This window comes from Lonchura striata, chromosome 5, assembly GCF_050655825.1.
Source record: "Lonchura striata isolate lonStrDom1 chromosome 5, ASM5065582v1, whole genome shotgun sequence".
NCBI classification, from domain to species: domain Eukaryota; kingdom Metazoa; phylum Chordata; class Aves; order Passeriformes; family Estrildidae; genus Lonchura; species Lonchura striata.
The window spans coordinates 58,630,647-58,651,102 of NC_140707.1; the positions used below are offsets into that span (position 1 = coordinate 58,630,647).

The window sequence follows — 20,456 nt, forward strand, 5'->3', positions numbered from 1 at the left end:
GTGGGAATAGTTTGCATTTTCTCTAGAGAAATGGTTTTCAGTGTTCTGAGCATCTGATGCCTTCAGTGTTTTGCATTACTGAAGTTGTGGATCCTGAGCTCCCAGTGGTCATTCATGACAAGGTACATGTCTGATCCCTTCAGGGTAATTTGAATGCCCGAAGTAGCTCCTTGGTATACATAGGCCACCTGCCTGTATGCAGGAGAGAAGAATAAGTTGCTGCTTCTGCACAAGGGAGCTGTAGCCCATCTTCCTCCTGAGGGGCAATGTATGCAGTCCCTCTTGTGGGGCAGGATTTGCCGATTGGGAAAATTCTGCTAAAAATCCAAACTTCTTTACTCATTCAAAAGTTTGAAATGCAGTTACCAACCACCCCAAAAGGCCAAAAAGATGGAACTTTGCAAATACCAGACCAAAATCCATGCTATTTTTCAGCAGTAATCAGCAGTGATAACGGCTTTGGGTTGGGCATTGAAGTGGGTTCAAAGCATGAGGCATGGCAGAATCCAACCTATAAAGGCAATCCAGTCTGCATTTACTCTCCAGATACATAAGAAAATTGGGGTTATTTTGGGAAAAATATTGCTGCTTAGAAAAGTAGACATTTTAATTTCTTTACTTTTTGATGAGGTGTTTTAGTTAAAGGTTAAGGCTTATATAAAATTCTGACCCTGCAGAAAATATTTTCTCCTTAGATCCAATTTCTACTCAATTTTCCTCAGCAGAACAACTTCAGGCCTTGCATGGCAGAGGAGTGACACCAGTGGCAGGAAGCCATTAACTTAGCAGAGATGTCATAGGGCACCTTGCTTGCAGGCATGTGTGTAGAGTAACAATTCAGAGGCAATCAGGTAAAGTCCAAAACAGGCAACTTCTTGATCAATGGAAAAACACACTCAGAAAATTAAATTGCTAAAAGTCAAGCTTGGTCATTCATCTTCTATAGAGCATGATGGAGTAGGAAAAGGAATATAAAAGAAGCTCTCTGGCCTTTGAAGGCCTGCTCCCAGCTCTGCAGTATTTCCTGCTAAGTGTTCTCCGTGCCAGCTCTTGCAGGTGTGTGTCTGTATTGGGACAGTTTAATAACCCATCCCAGAAACAGGGGCGGAGATGCTGTGCACTTCACCTGGGGGAAGCTCTGGGCTGCATGCAAGCACTTTCCTCTCCTGATCCTGACAGAGGCTGAAGGGACCCTGTGCAATGCACCCACTTTTCCTGCCGTGACTAGAATGTCTGAGCTTTTAATCTCTGAAACTTCTGGGGGGGAGGAAAGGAGCAGAAATGTACTGAAGAGACAGCAAAGCCTTTTGAGGTCTGCCATGGTGATGGAGGGGACACAGTGGCACTCAAGCAGTCTGCTGGCCTGCCTGCTCCTCAGCTTGCCCTCCCTTTCTGGGATGAGGATGTGTGACTCTGGTGGCCTCTCTTGCCTGCTTGCTGCACTGTGAGTGGGGTGAGGAGCACCCATCCTGAAGGACAGCTGCTTGTCTCCTTAGTGCCACAGAAAGTCAGTGTCCACTGGCTTTGGTGGTGGCTGTACGGAATGGAGAAGAGGGATGATGGATGTGCTCTTCAAATATGTGGATGTTTATACAAAATAGAGACACATGAATTAGGTATTGCAAGGGAATGGAGCCAGGGCACATAAAGTCCTCCTACAAATATGTACCTATTTGTACTCTGGCATGAAAATGGGGCTGTTACTTTTAGTGCTTATTCACTCAATGCCAGCTAAGGTGCCTCTGTACACTGCTGCACTCAGAACACAGATGTGTCTTCTCTCTCTCACTTAATGTTTTTCAACACACAGGACCCTTGGGAGCCCATGGAATCCTTTTTGGGAAGCTGTGAAAGCTGATGAAAACAAGCAAGCTTGTATATATCTGCAGCAATCCTTGTGTTTGCTGTTTCTAGAGGAGGCTTTCTGCAAACAGGACTGACCACCTCCTGTGGGTTGTCTGCTGGGGGTCTGGCTTTGTTTGTTGTCTCCATGTCTTATGAGAACAACATGACAGAATGGGGATTTACATAACAGTAAATGTCTCCCTGCTTAAAAAAAAAAATTAAAATTTCAAAAGGAAAGTTTGTTTGGATTGAAACCAATTGTTAAGGGAGGAATAAAGGAAGTTGTTTACAAAGTGTGGGTCACTGGTTGACAAGTGAAGAGGAAATAGAATTTATGTAATAGGTCACATAGGTCACACTGTTCAAATTTCAGATTGTGACTGTTCAGAGGAAGATTTTATCAGCAAACTGTTTGCAGAAGGCTATCCAGATATTGGGGTTTGTTTGGATAAGAAATAATGAGAAATCTTGCATGAAGAATTAACGATCCTAAATGAAGAAACAATGTCAAGTCAGAACATCAGCTGCTCAACTAATTAGCTTAATGGATTTGGCTCTCTCTAGAGAAGAAGTGGTTCTGCATCCTTTTTCCTTGTGGTTTTTTTGCTTGTTTGTCTTGCTGTTGTTTGGTTCTTTTTAATTCCACATTTGAGCAGTGTTAATTTTAATCTGATTTTTCTGTTTCTGTGTTGTCTCAATACCTTACAACTTCTGTAGAACATTTTCATATACAAAAAAAAACCAAGACCTCTTGGCATTAGACCATAAGACACAAGTTTGAGTTTTATCCCTGCTTGGGCAGTGGAAGCCAGAGATTTTGCCAATTTTGCTGGATATATTCACATTTTGACCTTTCTTTGCTATGAAACTGATAAATATAGCAAAATTGGTTTAACATCTTCAGGGTAGATAATTTTCTGATTGAAATGCTTCTCTGAGGCATGTTCTTTTTTGTTTTATGAACTTTTTCCCCCAGCTAGAAAGAAAAATAGAAACCTTCCTGTCCTATCTGGTTTGGACAAGCAAATCAAGAAGGGATGCAGATATTTAGAGTGGTTATAAGAAAATGCCAGCATATATGTTCTCTTTATCTTTAGGAAAGTTAGGAAAAGATACACAGCCTTTGAACTGTGTCATCAATTGAAAAAGAAATGCATTTCATCCAAAAGGAAAAAATGTCAAGGAAAAAAGCATCAAAAAGAGACAGTAATTTCCACCCCAGACAGTGACTAAATAAGGCAAGTAGTCAGGTGATGTCAGAAGAGCAAAACAAGAATCAAGCAGTGAAACACAGCAGAGCAGATGAGAAAAGGAGGGCATCGTGGAGATCCCCTATTTACAGAACATTAATCAGGCAGTGATTGATTTTTAAGGAAAGGCTGGGTACTGTGGATAAAGGAGCATTACTATAATAATGCAGATAAACTGGCGCCCTGGAACCTGTCTGGAGAAGTGTTCTGTGTTTGCCTAAATAATGGAGATAAGGTAATGAAAAGCTCTGGGATGCTGAAGCATCCTTGGGCTGCAGGCACAGGGCACAGGGCTGTGCAGGAGCAACCACAGCCACATGGACAGGGAGAGGGAATAGGGCAGATGCAGGCTCAGAACAGCACCACTTTTTCTTTCCTGACAGTTTAGTGAAAGGAGAAAAAAGTATTTTTCCTTTCAAAAAAATTGAAGATCCTTTGCTCCAGTGGGAGGTGACTTTTACAAGGTGAAGATAGCAGCTAATTTCTATGAATGGAGCAGATTTATGGCAGACTGTGCACTATTTCTGTTCTTCACTGACAATCAGAAATTGATAAGTTACCCATAAGACAGTTCTTTCTTTCATTACCTTAGGGCTTTTTTGTGAAGAAAAAAATTGCTATAAACCATCTCTAAATCATGTAAAGTGGGGGAAAAATAGCCACTCATAACAGAATCAACCAATAAAAAAATCTAAATATGAACAAAAGAAAAAAGGGAAATGAAAAGAGAACTAAATTTTGAAGTGTGGTTTCAGTTCTGTTGCCTCAATCATTTGAACTTAATGACTGGAAATGGAATCAGACAAAAAACGTTTTGCCAAGTTCATCCTTTCCTGCAACACCTACTGCCAGTAAATGTGAGGTACACGTTCCAATGGGAGCTAAGGGGCTCTGAGCAGTCACATTTGCCTTCAGGGAGGTGGCTGCTGCATATGGAAATAATGCCCTGGGGAACTGGAAGAAAAAATTTCCTCTGACTCCAGTAAATGCTCTTTGTGGGCCCTGCATCGATGTCTCCAAATTTGTTGTCTCAGTTTATCTCAACTTGGAGACTCTATTCACTGATGCTGGCTGAGAGTGAGCAGTCATACTCTGTGACCCATGAGGGCTGGTGCAAAATCAACAGGAGATGGTTTGTCTGTTACCTCTTTCACCCACATGGTCCAGGGAGAAACTAAGGCTTTGATGTTCCACAGATTTCAGAGGATATCTAGAGTTAGGTCCCTCCCTTTGTCCAAAGCCTTAAAATGCGAGCTAAATCCAGGAAATATTTATGCTTAAAACAAAGAAACAAAATGAAGTCCTCTGTTGTGTGATGTCCATGTAGGCAATGAGCAAAGAAACAAAATGGTGGCATGAGCTGCAGTGCTGTGTCTGGAGATGAATATCTGGGTACCTGCAGCCCATCAGAGCCCAGCATCGTCCACAGCCTCCTGTGCCACTAGGTAAGGGCAGAAGAGCACATCTCTACAGCCTCACACAGGTACCCACAGCCTGCTAGCTGTCATGGGGAAAAACTCCTCTCACAATCCCTAATTCCATACAGCTGGAATGTCTCCTGAGGCACTGTTGGTTTGTGAATGCAGGTGTCCATCAGGGTGCTCTTACATGGAAGAGAGAGGTTTTAAGTTTGGTCTGAAATTGGGACGCTTAGCTAAAAATCTGTCTTTTTGTTGGGTTATTTTGGATGATAGAGATGAATTAGGAACATTTTCCATTAATTCAATGCCTTTTGAATGACAAGAAAAAAATGAACACCTTCCTTTACCAGGCTAGTTTCAGATTTCAAAGACCCAGTAGACTATTTCCTTTGTTCTATTTCCTTTATTCCTTTCATTCAGTAAAACTGATGCCCTGAAAGTTGTACCAGCACAGGCTGGCCTAGTGCTTACCACTCAACATCAGTCCAGAGAGGAAGACATGATGTGCACCATGGGTTTCATCAAAACAGGATGAAAAACTTTTCCCTCCAGTGCTTTTCCATAGCTGTGACTTTCTCTAAGGATGGCTCCACACAGCACAAGGGGCTGTGAGGCTGAGCCAGAGCAGTAAGGGGGAGAGTGGTGAGGGATGCTCATTACTCAGCTCTGTTGGGTCAAATATTCAAATAAAAAAAATATAAGCATCCGCTGAGAAAATCACATTTAATTAGAAGGGAATAAAATGAACATGCAGAATAAAAAGGAGACTAGAACTGTTGCAGAAAGGAAGTTGAAGTAATCCATCTGAGAATTCTCTGAATGATTATTATTAATAACACTGAACACTTATGTAGCATTTTTTGGGTCAAGTTCATTGCTGTAAATCATCACAACAAATGTGGAATGTAGGTTATTCTTCAGCATCCAAATGTCATGTCTAATGTATATTAGTTTAGTTATCACTACCATATGATAAGGGGGCCAATTCTGTCTTTGTTGTTGAAGGGCTTTCCCCTCTAGCCTGCAAATAATAATCTCACCACTTGTGTATCACCTGCCTCTGTTTCCTGCTATATAAAATATGGAATAAAATGTACAGAACCTAATATGGAATAACTGTTTTCATCTCCAGTACAGTTTTAAAATATATTCCTTTATGCAAAAGGATATTATAGACAACTATTTTATACTTTGCTTCCAACAAACATTATATTCCCTACTCCAAGCCCCAGAACTCTGTGTGAAACAGCACTCACTCTCTTTAGTCTGGAAAGCCTGAATATGAACCCACCAGCAGTCAAAGTATTACAACAGCCAGGTCCATGGAAAACCAGGCACTCAAATAATTGCACTTAGTGCACCAGCCTGTAAACCCACGAACCACAGAACTCTGCTTCCCCTCCTCACCTCTCCAGGTCTGGCAGCTTCAGCAGATCCTTAATCATTAGCAGCCACAATCATCAGCTGGGGGCTGCACTTTCTGCAACACCTTTCATAGTTAGAATTCCCCTGTCTGATCTAATACCAAGGGTTTGCAGCCTCAGCTGGTGATGTATTTCATTCACACACACTATTTGCAGCCCATTGCCTTAATTCAGTTACAGTTGAAAATTAATACAGGTCAAAGCAAGATTTTACATAATGATTGTTTTCCAGACACGCTCTGGAGGCTGATCCATAATCTGACAAAGTATCCTGAAGCAGATCTCACCATTATAGACAAGTTTGTGTAAGCAGGAGCCCAGTTAACAGGTTGGAAAAATAATTGTGAAACAGCTATTAAAAAACAAAATCTGTTTGTGCTACAAATAGCATCGACAAGAACATTCCTGGAATAAAGTGGTGTAAATACGCTTGAGAGTTTGAAATGTTTGGGAAAAAGTGTGTTGGTAGCTAGTATATTTTAGATTTTATTTTTTTTTTAATTTTCTTTTTTTTTTTTTTTAATTTCTGCTGATCAAATGCAAGTCAAGGCAGAAAATCCCTGAAAACACAAGACCAAACTGAGCTCTGGTTGTTTTTGAGCTTTCCGAGGCTGATGGAGTGTCATGCTGTTTTCAGCTGCTGGGTTCCCTGGGAGAACGGGCACGTCCGTTCGGGTGCCGCGGACAGATGCTCCGAAGGGTGAGCTGCCTTTGGGGCAGCCTGGTCAGTTCTGCTGACAGCGTGTGCCCAGCAGCCCCACGCCCTGAGGCCAGCCGGCTCCAAGGGTGCTCCTTCCTCGCTACGCTGCTGAGTGCCTTCCTCTCACACCAGAAACTGCTCCAAAAAGCAGGAAAAACCGATTTAAAGGGGGTGTCCTATGGCTGCTGCGCTACCCTAAAAAAGAATAAGGATTGTAGAGAGAGGGGCTTCATGCTCTAATATATTTGCAACCTGCATTTCCATGCTCACGTCAGTAATGAAGTACTGGCCTTGCCAGCGAGCCGGGCTGGGGCTTTGGGCTCCTCTCCTGTGCTCTCCAGACCCCCCTGAGGTCCCACTTTGGGTTTCTGTCTCCAGACAGAGTAGCTGAGCCTCTGAGCAGCCACGAGCCCACAGCTGCTGGGAAAACTTGTGCTGTGTGTGTTGCTGCTGGCTGGGAGTGAGGGGAAGCACCGTGGGCTCTTTGGTTGTCCCCTGCAGTGGGTGCCTCACCAGAGTGTGCAAGTGACCTCAAAGGAATTGTCTGCCCAAGAATTATTATTTTCAGAATAGCATTCATCTAGGCAGGCTGAACTAAATTGTATCCATGCACACACACACATACATACACACACACACTCACACACAAGGTGTTTTCATCAAATTTCCTAAATTGTATACTTCCTAAATTTGTATAAACACACATGGTTTTGTATTAATTAATCAACTGTGTTTTCCAGAAAAAAGTTGCATTTTCCTTACAAATTTGTATGAATATGCCCAATTTTTGATGCATTTTTTGTACACTGATTATTGATTATAATTACCTGATTTTACATTATTTTCCACTAAGATGGGTATCGGACATCATTGGACTGGACACCACCTACCCTGCCAAACTGCCTGAGTGCAGCAGCATCTGCCCTCAGCGTCAGTAAATTCAGACTCTGTCAGCCTTGTACTGTGTTACAGCAGTTGTCCCTGTGTGACCAAAGAGAATGGGGTTGTTCAGCCCCCCAGGCACAGGTGCTTATTTCAGGGTAAGATGAGTTGCCATCTGGAGTTGCTATCTTTCTCCATTGAAAACAAGGTTTTGGAAAGCTGAGATATATTAAACACTACATTTTTTAGTTTGGTTAAAATTAGATGAGAGGAGTCCTGCCTCACGTTCTTAGGCTTGTAAGTCACAGGTGTTGAAAATAAAAGCTCTTCTCCCCTATAACAACCGACAGTGCACTATTATTGATACTCCTCAAGGTACTGACAGCAGAAGTGGAACCAATTCACATCACATGGTACTGCACAGAGAATCTGTCACCATGTTTAGACATCAGCCAGCACAGTAGAAATACCAAATGGGAATTCATCACAAGACTCATCTTGGTAAGTCAAAACTCTTTAGACTCTCTAAGGGAGTGTTGAATTTAGATCATCGTTCAAATTTATGATTGATTAGTTTCCTGTTTGTACACTAAATAGCATTTCAGAAAAGACTTTTTTTTTTCCCTTCAGAAATTATAAGTTTTAATTCTAAAATTCCTTGGCTCCATCTGGTATCTTATCAACATAATTCCAACACAACATTACAGCTACAAAAATAAACTTCTGGTACTTTTCCCCATGCCTGTTGGTATGGAGTAGTTCTACTGCTTTTAGTAGGGCCATTAAAGATAGCATGTGACCTTGTGGACACCACACAGTCTGATGCTTGAGCTAAGGAACTGCTTGTTAAATTTTCCTTTTTTTTTTTTTTCTTTTCTTCCTTGAATACAGCTTTGGCTCCAAAAAATCATAACTTGAAACCAATGAGTCTCTTAATTGCACCTGAACACTGAGTTAGAGGACCTGAATTCATAATTCAAGTGATGAGGCATGAGGAAAAAAAATCCCTGAACCAAAAAACATAGCAGCCAAGTCAGTAATTGCTCAATTTGGTCCCATTCCTACATTCTCATACAGCCTCAGTAACTTCAGATATGCCCCTTCAGTACATTATAAAAATTGGGGAAAATGATAAACCCAGAGATATTTCCCACTCCCTTCCTACCCTCACTCCGTAATTTTCCAAAAAACAATCAAAGTATAACAATTTTGTCTCAGTGATTGGGAAGGGAGAAAAGGTTTCTTTGGAAGATGTTTTGAACAGTTTATGCTGCATTGTCATGGAAAATTGCAGATCCTTGCTGCTCATTTCTAGACAGGCAGTGTGTGTGTGACTCTGTGCAGGGAGCTGTAGGATTGTCCCTTTGTCCATGCAGTGCCCAAAGTATTAGGAAAGAGGAGAGCAGAGCAGATGCATGTGGTCATTCATCTGAGGGATTTCTCATGCTGAGGGTCTCTACCTGCATGTATGACCAACGTCACCTGTTTCATAATACCATGAGTGGAAAGTGCCTCTTTTATTTCTGCTAAGTGGTTTTTCTTTTCTGCTAAGGTCTGTTTCTACCAAGATGCCCAAAGATGAGGGCAGCAAACTTCCTTGCTGAGCACCAGTAATTTTAATCTAAATGTACAAGGGTTTTGATCTTCCCAAAGTATAGTTTTAAAAAATTAATGAGCTGAATTGCTTTTATTTAACCCTGACTTTATTCACATGTATTGAATGGTTCTTGGACAAGAATTGACTGATATTTATTATCTTAATTTTAGTTGGAATGGTAGAGGTGGAGCAACCTCACCTCAGAGAGGCTTTTCAGTGGACTTTTCATCCAGGATAAATGACCTCTGAAGAAAGGAAACCAAAAGTTTCCAGAAGCTTGTAACTGGTGATGAAAGCATTGATCTTCTTGTCAAATTTGATCCCAACTCCAAATACCCAAGGAATTAGAGATTCTCAGTAAAACAGTCAGAAGTTACTTCTAGGTTTTGTTTTAATATTTTCTTCCCCCATTATAATTCTTGGAAGCAACAGGACAGTTCTGCAACTCCTGTACAAATGCAAAGGTCAGCTTAAAGCAGAGTGTTAGCATAGGAAATTTCAGCACAAACTGTTCACACCTTTGTAGGTTATAGGCACAATAAATGCTGGGTCTGCAAATAGAATGACTCAAGGAAAATTACCACTTTATCTGGCATCCACATGTACTGTATGTACTTTTTGAGATTTTACTATCCAAACATGGTTCTGCATAATACTTAAAGTGAAGATGGGGTAGGTGTGATACTTCCTGAGAAGTTTTAGAGGCTCCAGAGATTTTCTGAGGGAGCACTGCAGGAACACCGGAGGCACATAGCCTGCCAGAAGACTTTTACTTGATAATTCCTGATGCTTTCATCACCTGCCTCTAAAAGTTACCAAAGGAATGACTTTGAACAATCCAGACCCGTGTCTGTCAAAGCTGTTTTGTCTGCCAGCCAGATGGTCGATAGGTGAGGGCGACCTGCTGCTTCCAGGGCAATTTCCTGGGGACAAGACAAATAGCACTTCTTCCCCTGGAGCCAGAGGTCACAAGAGACAATGCATTTAAACTAAGCAAGGCTCTGAGACATCCTTGTTTGAAATTCCACCTGGAATTCTTGTGTTATTGTTGTTATTATTATTATACCCAGTGTTCAACATCACTAAGCTATTGCCCAAGCAGCTGAGCAGACAATATCCCCATTTGTGGGCACAGGGCTGTGCCCCTCGTGTTATCCTGCAGGGATTTGGCTGCTGGTGGCCAGGGTGGGCAGGGTGAGCAGGGTCATGATGCAGGGCAAGGGACTGTGCAATGCCTTGCTGTGCATGGAACAGGCACAAAGAGGGGCTTTCAGCTCTCCAGCTCTCCCTGTCACTGAGTGGGCCATGGCTCCAGACAGGAATTTCTTCTGCTGTGCGGGTTCAGAGCCAGACCTTGGCACAGGGCGATGATTTCAGCCACCTCAGTGTGGCTGAGAGTGGGCAGGGGCACCCAGCTTTCAGAAGCAGCTGCTCATGAAAATGCTCCCATTTTGCTCCTGAATGCCTGCCTGCCTTTCAGCCACCTCTGGAGAGGTGAGCAGATGGGTGATCAGGTGCATTTATGTTTTAATCCCTTGTTAAAAGGAAAATACAGGCTTGGAAATATTCTGTTTTAAGCAAATGGCTGCAAATAAGGTGTGAAGCCCACAGCCAGAATATGCCCCTCGCTCTGCCCTTTGCACTTCTCTCACCCTCGTGGTACCTCCCGCACAGCCGCCGCCTCTCCCCCGCTTTATGTTTTTTAATTTTCCGGTAGGCATATCAATTAGGTGAGAGCTTTTCCTTTTAAACATTGGGATTTTCACTCGGCCTGCTAAGGCTGTCAGGTCTCGTTTGCTGCTGAACAGTTCATGCTTTGGTGCTGGACAATGCATGAATGTTTAAATTGCCTGAAATGTCTAATTGAATTATCCTCAAATTACAAATCAAAACAGGGGAGGCTGTCTCTGGCTCACAGGCTCATTCACTGGGATGTGTCTGCCATGCTGCTGCTTTTCTTTATATTTTTTTTTCTGCTTCCGACTAGGCCTGTGTTAAATGAAACTTAAATACTGAAAGCATTTCTGTTTGCGTGTGCAGGGGGAAGTGATGCCGAACGTAAAGGGAAATTTATTCACATTCCAGCCCTGAGTTCTTTTTGTGCTGCACAGAAATATATTCATGAAATTTATATCAAGGCATAGGAAAGGAAAACAGCCAGCTGCTATTTACAAAGAAACTTCCTTTCTCTTTCAGCCACAGTGATATATCATATAAAATACTTTCAGGCAGAGATATATAAATACCATTTAACTATTTTTTTATGAGAGCTCACAGATTAAGGACAACAACCGCCATGAAAAAGATTTGATATATCTAGCCAGTACACATGATAAAATCAGCTTCCTCAAGCCTTGCCATAATACAACAAGGGAGAAATTTAAACCGGTAGGATTTTCTTCCCTAAGTTCTTAGGGGAGACAGAGCTGGGTCTCCATGCTCATGTCTGCCCTGTCCTGTGCCCTCCCCAGCACCCCTGGAGGCTAATCAGGACTCTTCTCAGTGCAATAATGGTTCTTTCATGGACTTAATACTTTTTGTAGAATTTTATAAATACATGATACAGAGGGTTTATGTACTTACATCCAGCCTCAATCATTTTGTTACTGAACCTTAACTTGTCCAATGACTGCCTGAAACAAGGGCTCAGAGTGGGTGCTGGTGCTGCACACTGCACAGCACTTGCACCATCCCTCCTCTCCCCAGAAAACAGCCCTTGAGGGACTGCACACTTCATCAAGGCATTGGCCCCTCCCCTGGGGCTCCCAGGACATCCCACGAGCTCTGTGTTTGCTGCTCAGGTAAGGAGCCTGTGCCAGGGCTCACACCTGGATGCTCACACCCACACGGGCTGGGATGGCAGGACTTAGCCTGATCAGAACTGCCCATCCCCATGGGTGTATCAAACTGTGCCGTGGTGCAAGAGAGAGGCAACAGGACAAGTGTTTAAATGTTGCAGTGAATGCCTTTGTTCAGAACATGCCAGCTATCTTGGTATAAATGTTCTCCATATTTTTTTCTGAATACTAAAACACTTAGTTCCAGGCCACTTTCAAGGGCAACTTCTCTGTAAACTCATAATTAGACAACTGTTTCTGTGCTATAAATATGGTTGAAGACATTGCAATTATGAAATAACCTTAAAGAAATGGCTTAGATAAAATCTTTATTAATGGAAGATCAGCACTGAAGGGATATTTTTTATAAGAAAGAAACTTATATTAATATTAAAAATGTTAACACTCCAGTAATTGAAGACTAATACATACTGTAATATCAGTTGCCAGTTGTTTCTTGTTGTTTTCTTTTTTTAAAAAACATTTGATTGCTTTGTGAGCAAAGATTATACCTGCACGAATCAAGCATGCCCAAATAAAAGCATCTTTCAGAACTGGAGAAAGTTCTGATTTGGAACTAATTGTACTGGGCATCTTTTAAAAAGATGTAAACCTTGGCAACACGTGCCCAGATGAAACCAGTGAAAAGCACTTTATGATTTTATATTACCAGAATCACAGAATACACATCTCTCTCATTATAATTTCTTGCTCCCTCTCCAAATTATATTAAACCCCAGTAATCTAATTTCTCTCTGGCTATCATAACACTGGTTCACAGTGATGGGATGGTGAAGGAAGAACATCAGGCAAGATCAGGCTCTTCAGCACAGCAAAGCTGCTGCACCCCATATTATTTAGCAAGGTTTTCAGCTGTACTCAAGACATAACCCTGGTTTCAGGTTTGGAGCTCTTTTACTGTACTCTAGTCTAATCAGATTTGCACCCAATCCTCCCTTTGCTTGTTGTGACCATCTCATGATCACTTAAGCAGGACAAGAGCTCAGCCAAACAGCAGTGACTCTGGGGCTGATAGTGTTAGTAGGACTTGAGGGACCACACCAGGGTGTGCCCTGCTCTCCAAAGTGACATTTTTCTTCCTCTGCAGACTGGAGGTAAGGATGTTGATCCAAGAGTTTTGGTGCCTGAAGCAGGGGTCAATGCCTTCCAGAGGCATTTCCTTTTTAAGTGGTCACATGGAGACTTTAACATGGAAGTTTTCTTCTGCAAAACTTGTCTAATATTTAAACCTGATGGACACAATAATCTATGGCATAATGGTTATTGCTGTAATCCATTAAACTGACCCCCAACCACTTTGCATCATAGAATCATAAAATTGTTTAGGTTGGAAAAGACCTCTAGGATCATCAAGTCCAAACACTTATCCAGCACCATCACATTGACCACTAAACCATGTCCCCAGGTGCCACATCTATGTGTCTTTTAAGTAAGTCCAGGTTGACTGACTCTATCACTTCCCTGGGCAGCCTCTTCCAATGCTTGACAACTCTTTAAAGGTAGAAGTTTTTCCTAACATCTGATCTAGAATTCCCCCTAGTGCAACTTGAGGCCATCTCCTTTGTCCTATCACTTGTTATCAGTAGATAGCAAGACTTCCAACTTGCTAGAACCTCCTTTCAGGTACTTGTAGAGAGAGATAAGGTTTTCCCTGAGCCTCTCTTTCTCCAAACTAAACATTCCTAGCTCCTTCAGCTGCTCCTTGTAAGACTTGTGCTTCAGACCCTTCATGTTCCCACCATGCTAGATGATTACTGTTGCTCTGTCTTATTTAAGATTTTTTTTTTTCCAAACTGGGACAATAAATAATTCCTAAGCTACCAGCAAAAACTGTTAGGGAATAATGTGTTGGGAACTAAAGGCAACCAAAATGCTTCCCTATTTATATAAAATCCTCCCCTCCCATGGCAGGTGTTAGCTGACCTCAGCAGGTACCCGGCAGTCCCTGGGGAATTACTTCAGCCTCCCGCTGTGGCTGGGGAAGGAGGAGAGCAGGCTGTGGCAGCCCCTTGGCTTCAGAGGGCTTCAAAGAGGCTGTGCTCTTCACCTGTAAAGGCACAGAACTGGGGGGAATCCCAGCCAAAGCTCCCAGGTTTGGCTAGAGTGTCAGTGTCCATCTGGTCAAGGACTGGTCCATAAGCTGCTTTTGTTCTTGAGTGGAAAAGGAGGGTAAAACCCATCCAGGGAGTTAGAATATAAATTAACATTATCTCTTGAATATTATGAACATTATCTCTTGCACCAAAATAAATAAAGATATGTAGTATTACATGAAAGGTGAAGAAATCACTGTAAAATTAGACTATGAAACTTCCAGCCCCTCAGCATTAGAGAAAGGGTTTAATGAGCTTTGTGGGGACTGCAGGAATGCATGATTGCAATAATTTTGTTTATGCACCACCAGCAGTGCACATACCTGGGACAAGAACTGCAGGGTTAGGTGAGACAGAACCAGGACCCATCCAGAAACACACACAAGCAGCAGCCACGAGCTTCTCCAGAACCACAACAGAAAGTGCTCAAGCATGTCTGGTAAATTTGGGTAACTAGAGAAGTGCCTGAAGAGGCACTGGAGCCATTCCCTCATTCAATGCTCTCAGCTACATAATCAACAGGACACAGCTAAGTTTTTACAAGTACATTTTTATTTAAAATAAAAATTAATTATGGTGCCTTTTTAAAATAGGGTACTGCACAATCTGTATATGCAACACAGTTTTTGGTACAGAACATACTTATTGAGCAATATCCTTAAATACTAAATATACATTAATGGCTTGTTTGAGAAACATGACAACATTAAGTCTGATATTTTTTTCTCTTTAGTCATTTAACCACTGATACAGATTTCCTATAAACAATATTTGTTTTCATCTGTACATGTGGTACACAGTCAAGAAGGCAGATCTTAGAATATTTACATTCATGCATTGATTTAAACACACTATTTTTCAATTTAAAATAATATATTTTTGTTTGTACAGGTGCAGGGAGTATTGTAAATACATATCTACCACAGGCCTGATTCTCCATTGCTTGGCAGCATCTATGGCCATGACCTGGTTGGAGCAGGGTGCTCACACTTTCTCCACGTGCTGTGACCATAAGGCATGCAAGACTGGACAATCAGGTCTCTGTATAGATATATATCAATATATTTATATTTTATACTTCGTAGAACTTTCCCCTTTCTTTCCACGTCTGTTTTGGCAGCATCTGTCCAAGGCAGAAATGCTTCCCTGGGCACACCACTGTGCCAGGTGCGGGACAGGAGGGGAGCAGGGCCAGGGCTTCAGCTCCACCTTCCTGTCTTATGAGGAATGAGGAAACTCAACACTTTGCAGCTCAGGCCCTTAAGGTTCATTCCCTGCTAGTGGTGATCCTTGAGAAGAGATTTGGAGCTGCTGTTCTCCCTCAGACTGAGGGCAGCAGTTTGCTGAGTTTGTCTGGAGGTGGTCAGAGCACAGCAAGTACCTTCTGTGCAGAAACAGGCCACCTTCACACCTGCTGGGGATCTGATTATTTTGTGAATGGAGCTAGGCAGGTTCTTTACTCCTGATATTTTCGTGGCTAAAAAGGAACTCAAAATGCTTTTAAAGCTGCATTTTGGGTTGCCAGTTCCCCAGATCCAGGATCACTGCTGAGCAAAGTGCTTATGTATCTGGCCTATTCCTTCCCCTTCACATTTAATTATGGTACAATTAGGAAGCACAGAAGCCTCTCTTATATAAGCTTTGCAAGTAGTCTGTAGAGTATTAAACACAACCTTAAACCCCATCAGCAAGCCTCAGAAATCACTCCTCAGTAATATCCCCTGTCTAGCCTCCCTTTTCTGAAGATTTATGTCTGATTCCAGTATACTTTTCCAAGCGTCTTTCTCAAGATCGCTTTGGTGCAATGTAGCCAACTGTGTTTGGGCAGGAATCTAAAGGCAAAACTATCCCATGCAACATTTCCCACGTCTCCCTGCCATGCTGCAATGTGAGGGCTGAGAGCAAAGGGTCTGGGCAAGCAGAGGAGCAGCTCTCATCCCTTCAGCTGCTGCTTTTCTGTGGCCAATGCATTACAAAAGCACATGAGGAATGTTTGCTCAAGAGCTATTATGGAATGATGTGCCCGATACATTTATCAGCATGTTGCATACAACGATAGTGTATATCCGCCTAGCAAATAAGCTGCATGTACTTCTCTCAAAATACTGCTGCAGAGCTGGTACCTGCTTTTATTGTGATTATACAGATGGGTAAACTGAGGCACAGAGAGGCAAAATCACTTGCTAGTAAACAGCAGATCAGTGGCAGAGTTGGAAATAGATCCTAGGTGGCATGTGCTGTGTCTTGCAATGCCTCTCCACTCTCCAGGAAGTTTTTAAAGTTTTTGTTCTCCTGAAGAGTCTTCATGGGGCTTGGGCTGGGTTTGCTTGTAGGTTGTGTCATGCACCAGGGTCTTCTCTAGTGAGGACATTTTACTGCTGATATGACTGAAAATCAGACAGTTTAGTGACCATCTCTTTTTTGCAAAAACAGACATATTTTGAAGGACCTACAAATCCTTTCTGTGATTTTGACCTTACAGAACATGCCTTTAAAGCTGTATTAGGAAACAAATAAAATTGACAACCTGTAGGAAAAAGTGCTACTCCTGAGCCCATATTATGCTAAACTTATCTGCATTCATACTTTATATTCTCAGATAAACATGCAACCAGTCTCAAACTATGCCATGTTTCCACATTTAGGCTGAAACAACTGGAGTAAAAAAAAAAGAAGGGCAAACATAGGTAACTACATCAAAATAAATGCTATAGCTTAAAAATATTCTAGAAATATACTTCCAATATATTTATTACAGTATTTAGGGGCTTTAGGCAATCAACATTTGGGATATTAGACTCAAATTGTAAATTCCATAATTTTAATCCCACTTTGGATCTAAGAATATATCACTGTGTCTTGCACAAGCACACAACATTAATGTGGCTGGGAATGATCATACTCATGTGCAAAGGGTTACTTGCCTCTTTTCACTTTTGCAATTGCATTCACTTCCCAAGAAAGTCTAACTTTAAAAAATCATTTTATGCAGTTAAACTTCTACATAGTGATGACAGACTAAAAAGCTAAATGAATAACTACATAAATTTCTCAAGAGCAATATATAGCAGCATTTCATTTTATAATTGAAAAGGTACTTATATTTACATACACCCTATTGTTTGATAGGTAATAGAAAACTGCAGACGGGCCTGAGCTGAGACTGCTGATTTGAACATTCCAGAGCTATTTTTTGGGAAGATCTGCAGAACATAGTCTTCCTCTATCATCACAACAAATTCTGCATCCCAGGAACAGAATACCCACAGGCCAGAATGTGCTCAAAATCCAGGTCTGATTTCTGCAGTTCAGGCACATCCTTATACAAAACTGAAAGTATTGGTGTGTTGCAGTACTGAGGAACAACACAGCTGGGGAGCAGACAGGTCCTGGAGCGAGACTGCATCGGTGCCTGGGAGTTACCCACAGACACGGAGACTGAGTGGTACCAAAGTTTTATTTCTAGATAAGATTCCAGGGTGTAAATTTGTCTTTGACTGCATCACTACGTTCAGCACAGAGGTAAATGGAGACATAAATGTGGAGATACGACACAAAGGAAAGTTTTCAGGAGGTAGGGAAAGACCAGCATCTCAACTAGTCTCATCACCTTTTTCCTAAGGGCTACTTACTGAGTCTGACCTGAGATCCTATGTGAAATGCATTTGGGTAGATTCAGCTTTACTTTAAATAGTCTGCAATCCATGTCATGGAAAGTATACTGAACTGTATGCTGAACTTGGCACCACCGTCAGCCTCAGCTAAGGAGAGGCGGAGACCGAGGTAGTGTGGGCACAACCAGCTGCCAGACCCTCAAAGTGGTCCTACAAGCCAGTCCTGCAATATCCTAAGTGCATCAGTTCAGGAGACTCAACACTTTGAGGGAACAAGACTAACCAGTGAATGAAGAGAATTTCAAAGGGCTGCTAGTCCTTTCAACACAATCCTGCCCAAACACTCACACCAAGGTGTAAACAGTATCTTTCCTGTAGGAGTTTCCCTGGGAAATCAGTGTGATGCAAACATAGAGAAACATGGAATTTAACAAAGGAACATTTTTAAAGATAAAATAAAAGAGTGGTGCAAAAAAGGAGGTTGATTATGAATTAATAATGTTTAAAGCACATCTTAATACCATCTCTTCCAATAGCAATGCTAATTGCTAAAATCTTATACTTTGATTTCTTCTGCCTGAAAAGCCTTCAGCCATGAAAACTGCATAGTCACCAGACCACAGATAAATATCCTGGGATAAGTCACAATTTCAGGCCCATTTTGCTTGATTGCTTAACCGAAAACTTTGTTCCCTTTTTAATAACAAAACAGTAAGAATGAAAAGAATGAAGCATCGGTGTATGAAACCGCATAGGCTGTAGAAGACACCTCTTACCATTTAGAGGGAGACACCTCCCATTTAGAGGGAGATACCTCCCTCTGACCCATCTGTGATAAACTACTGCCACTCTGGCAGATCACCCTCTCCTCAGAAGATTCTTCTGACACTCAATTCAAACACAAAAGTAGGGAAAGAGAGGAAGAAGAGGAAGAAGCGGGAGGCATCGTAACATCACTTTCATGGGATGCAGCATGCAGTGCTTATGCCTTTGTGAGGCCTTTTCTCTGGGCAGCCCAGGTGGGTGAGTTTATCCTCCCTCGGAGTAGCAGCAAGCCTGGGGAGCAGCCTGTTTTCCTCTTCTGGATCACTGATGCGTGCGCTGTTTCTGAAATGAAGTCCTTGGCCACAGAGCTCCCTTCGTTGCCTCATTTCACCCACCTTGCATACTCTGTGTGTGTGCTTTGAAAGTTCACCACCTCCTGCCCTTGGCGGGGTTTCGGGGATTATACGACCGCATTGTTATCAACTGTTTTGTTGTTTTGGGAGGAGGTCATTGCATATTCCGACCGACTGGTTCCGTTCTCCTCTTTTCTCATTGGTTTCCTTGGGTGATCCCAGGTTTGGTGATGTACAGGCAGAAGGGAGAGAAGAAAGAACAGAGATCAACATCTTCTTTGTCAATACAGATTGAAAGTGAGGACATGTAAGGTACATAATAATACTGAACTTCTATTTTTCCCTTTCTGACCACAGGCCAAAGGAGCAGCTAATTTTGTCAAGCACCATAGTCCACCTGGAAGGTAGCAGGTCTGATCCTAAGGTGTCATGATGCGCCTTTTGGTGTCCCCATGCTAATCTGTTAATGGACACAGGTGTCCCTATTGCATGAGGTGAAGGCTGCTGGAAGGAATGTCCTCCACTGCCACCTTCATCTCTGGAACACAGGCTGGGGTGCTGGGCTGGGTGCTGGGTTGGGCTCTGCCTTGGGGCAGTCATGATTTTTCTCTTCTTCAAGTGTCATATCATTCAAAATGGGATGATGACCAGTCATGTCCACCAAGGACCCAAGTCCATCACTCATCATCAGAACACTACTGTGTGCAGTAATTAGGAGTGGACTCATCTGACCAGTGCAGATATGCACACCTGTGGTGACCAAACCCAGACAATCTTCACAGCCAGTGGAAAACCACAGGTACTTATAAAACATTATTCAGAACAGCTTAAAGTGGATACCCAAAATATGTCAGATGCTCTGTGCCCAAGGCATTTGTGTTTCCCTGCACTGTCAGTAAAGGCAGGCTATTCTGCTAGCCCAGATACAGTTGTCTGTGTTCTAGTGTCTGAGCTAGTGACTGAAACATGGTGCCTGCTGTGACCTACCAGACTTCCAGCACCATTGCCTTCTTGTTTTGTTTAGTGGCCACTCCTACTATTTGCTAACAGGTCCAGGATCATGTGTTAATTGTGAGAAAATACAATAAATTCTGAACAAGTGCAAAAAGCTATCAAGCATCTGTACATTATAGAGCAAAGCAATTTATTTAGGATTTCATAGTTACTCTGAAAAGGGAGACCTGAGCTTAAGTCCTGTAACAGACCATGTTCTATCTTGTAACCGCCCCCTACAACTTCCCTTCCCAAAAGTGGCTTGACTAAATGCTTTAAACATAGTAGGAGGAAAAAAACTTTGTACTTTCCACCTAGACGGACATGAGTGTCTTGAGTTTAAGGTGCTGTTGAGGGCAAAAAGAGGACCAAATACATGGTTTACAACAGTCAGTTTGTGCTATTGTTCTTGTCTATGTTTAATAAAACAAACAGAAATTAACAAAAAATTGTTAATGATATTTAATTTCAGCAGACTATTAATGAAAGATTAATACTTTGGAGAATGATTACAGGTAGGTAAATTTATTTGCTTGCAATCTCAAAGAAAATACTTCTGATTGTGATATTTTATGTCTGTTTAGCTGGTAAGAGTTAAAGCTTGTTAATATTAGTCATGATTGCAGCTATTAGAGAATGGAAATGAAAGAGTTAAGGAGAC

At 42.0% G+C, this 20,456-nt stretch overlaps 1 protein-coding gene across 3 annotated transcripts in view; it reads right to left on the reverse strand.

Moving 5' to 3' along the window:
* The window catches only part of PRIMA1 (proline rich membrane anchor 1), an 83,417-nt gene that overhangs the window by 19,976 nt on the left and 42,985 nt on the right, over positions 1–20,456 (reverse strand). For 2 of the 3 annotated variants that reach the window (XR_002466406.3, XM_021541306.4), the window contains one exon: positions 14,601–19,009. The exons of the other annotated variant lie outside the window; for it this stretch is intronic. Coding sequence is in view for 1 of the 2 variants with exons in the window: in XM_021541306.4 (XP_021396981.1) it covers positions 18,910–19,009 (100 nt within the window). In the remaining variant the exon portion in view is untranslated. Of the gene's footprint in view, positions 1–14,600; positions 19,010–20,456 lie in introns of those variants that run through there. 3 annotated transcript variants of the gene reach the window in all.